This window comes from Pinus tabuliformis, chromosome 7 (assembly GCF_031772625.1).
Source record: "Pinus tabuliformis cultivar Carrire ecotype Pingquan chromosome 7, CPIR1, whole genome shotgun sequence".
NCBI classification, from domain to species: Eukaryota; Viridiplantae; Streptophyta; class Pinopsida; order Pinales; family Pinaceae; genus Pinus; species Pinus tabuliformis.
Genome location: NC_142293.1, coordinates 512,787,543 through 512,789,917, shown reverse-complemented (window position 1 = coordinate 512,789,917; position 2,375 = coordinate 512,787,543). Strand labels below are relative to the sequence as shown.

The 2,375-nt window shown below is 38.5% G+C and overlaps 1 protein-coding gene across 1 annotated transcript; it reads right to left on the bottom strand.

Annotated features, from left to right (window-relative positions):
* Window positions 1–1,106: 1,106 nt before the first annotated feature.
* LOC149248311 (uncharacterized) lies at window positions 1,107–2,375 on the bottom strand. The gene has a single exon (XM_089449009.1). The coding sequence runs from the start codon at window positions 2,373–2,375 to the stop codon at window positions 1,107–1,109; it is 1,269 nt and encodes a 422-aa protein (XP_089305135.1).

The window sequence follows — 2,375 nt, the reverse complement described above, 5'->3', positions numbered from 1 at the left end:
GTCTCAAAATCCGTGCCCGTTGATCTCTCCCTTTGCAAAATGGTAAAAAAATGAGTTTAAATAATTCTGGGCAGACTTAGCCATAATATGGTTATGGGTTATATTTATCAAAACCCATTTTTACATAACCATTTACCAACTTTAATAAACCGTATGCCATAATATATAAAATATATATTTGTTTGTCTTTGATTGGGGAGTGGGCCCGTACTCCACGGGACCGCACTTACCCACCCCAACCTACGACATCCTTTTTTAAACTTAGGCTGTACGTTGAAGCTTTATGTGGGGCGGCGGGACCACCACGTGGCTGCCCCCAAGCCATGCGTATCTTACCATATCCTGTTTACCATGATACGTTGGTTCAACCATAATCTGCGTTGGGCTTTGTTTGGTTTATGTGCCATACATGGGTTGGCATGGTTACGTTGTCAGCTTGGAACCTTTGTTGCATAACCATATACCGTTTGACTTGAACCTTCGTTGGATTAACCGTTTATGCATTGGTCTTATCATATGGTTTGGTTTCATACGTTATAACACCCATGTTATAACAAACATATAATACACTAGCAATTGTCCCAAAAGGTACAAAGAGAGGCCGATAGGATTATTAAATTGGAATTGTTGAATTTTTCTAGAAGATTTAATTGATTTGTGGAAAACCTTGTTTTCTTGGACTGGATCATTGTGCAATTACTTTTCTTTGGATGTTTTGTTTATATCAATATTACAATGAACACATTGAATGTCTTATTTCATTTTAGAGTAAGTTAATTACCAAAAATCAAGAAACCTCTACAAATAGCCAAGCATATATGAAGCTTGCTAGTGACCAAGGCAATAACCACCATGACTATCCCTTACCAATATATTTCATTGAAAACCATAATTGTGTATTGCATTTAGAAAGTCAAAACATAATATTAGAAAACATGTTGATATATTGCTATTAAAAAGTTAATTCCATTAGAAACCATGATATTATTATTATATTTTATAAAGAATAATATACATATATAGAATGATACTACATTGAAAACCATAATTGTATATTGCAATTAGAAAGTCAAAATATAATATTCGAAACCATGCTAAATATGACATTACAAATGAAACCTACTAGAAACAAAATGATGTAAACTATGGAGTAAGCATTTCATACCAATCCATGATGCAGAAACAACAGAGCCAGCGATGACAATATCGGTCTTCATAGCTACTCTGTAACTGGGAACCGCTTTGTCCTTCAACACCTTTATACCTCGCTTGACAAGTTCTGCCATAAGGCCACCCTTCTTACTCAATGCTATAGCAGAGACTCTTCCTCCACAGCTCAAAATTTCAGCTGCAAGTTCCATCATGGCAAGGGGAGCACCAGTCATGGACAGTTCATGAAGTACCACAATGAATGACCTTCCTCTCACAGCATGCGCAAATAAGCCTTTTCTGTTGCATGTACCGTACCTTTTTTTAGAATTCCATCCCAAAACTCTGTCTTCAATTTTATCAAAAGGTCCAACCAGGAGACCAAAGGAAGTATTTCTTGTGACTCTAGCATTTGTGCCTCCTGTTTCGATTATGGTATTCTTCGACACTGTATTATTTCCTTTGACCATCATTCCACCTTTGCTACCTATCCCAACATTTTCGTGGGAAGTATGATTTGGAAGGGATTCTGCAATATGTCTTAAACTGTCCTGATCTGCTGATGAATTAGATGAATTATAACTGCTCCCTGAAATTTTCACTCCAGCGGTCTTTTGAAAGGCTTCGTTGCTCTTTTTCTGCATTTGACTTTCTACTTTATCGTGTATGACTCCCGGATTACCCTTCCAAAACCATTTTTCCAAACTTACTGGAGACTTACATTCTAGCCCGGGCTTTTTAATTGTAGAAAGCACTTCACCATCTGTATTTCTTCTTTCCGTGTTTTCTGAACGGCTGGAATTAAACCTCAATGACTGCACATTATGAGGTTCTGTTTTCTTTACTCCATCGAAAACGGCGTGATCTTTAACCAAAAGATGGCTTCCCAAATCCTGATCAGCATCAACTTGAGACTCAAATCCGCTAAACCCTTCTCTATCTCCACCGTGAGCCCATTTCGATTGAATATGAAACCCCAGGTAGCTCCATAACCCAATTATGACCAACCACGGCAGCAGGCGCTGGCCTCGAATCCACTGAAGAGGACTTGCATAAAACCTCACATCTTTTCTTGGAGTCCTGCTGGATTGAGACTTCTGAAAAGAAGGAGAACTACGAGGAGTCAACCTGCCTGATAGCGTGGCCTTCAAACTACCACTGACCCGCAAGGAAGGAGGTCGTACTACATTTCCGAGTAAATCACTTTGATTTTTTTCCTCCTCCAT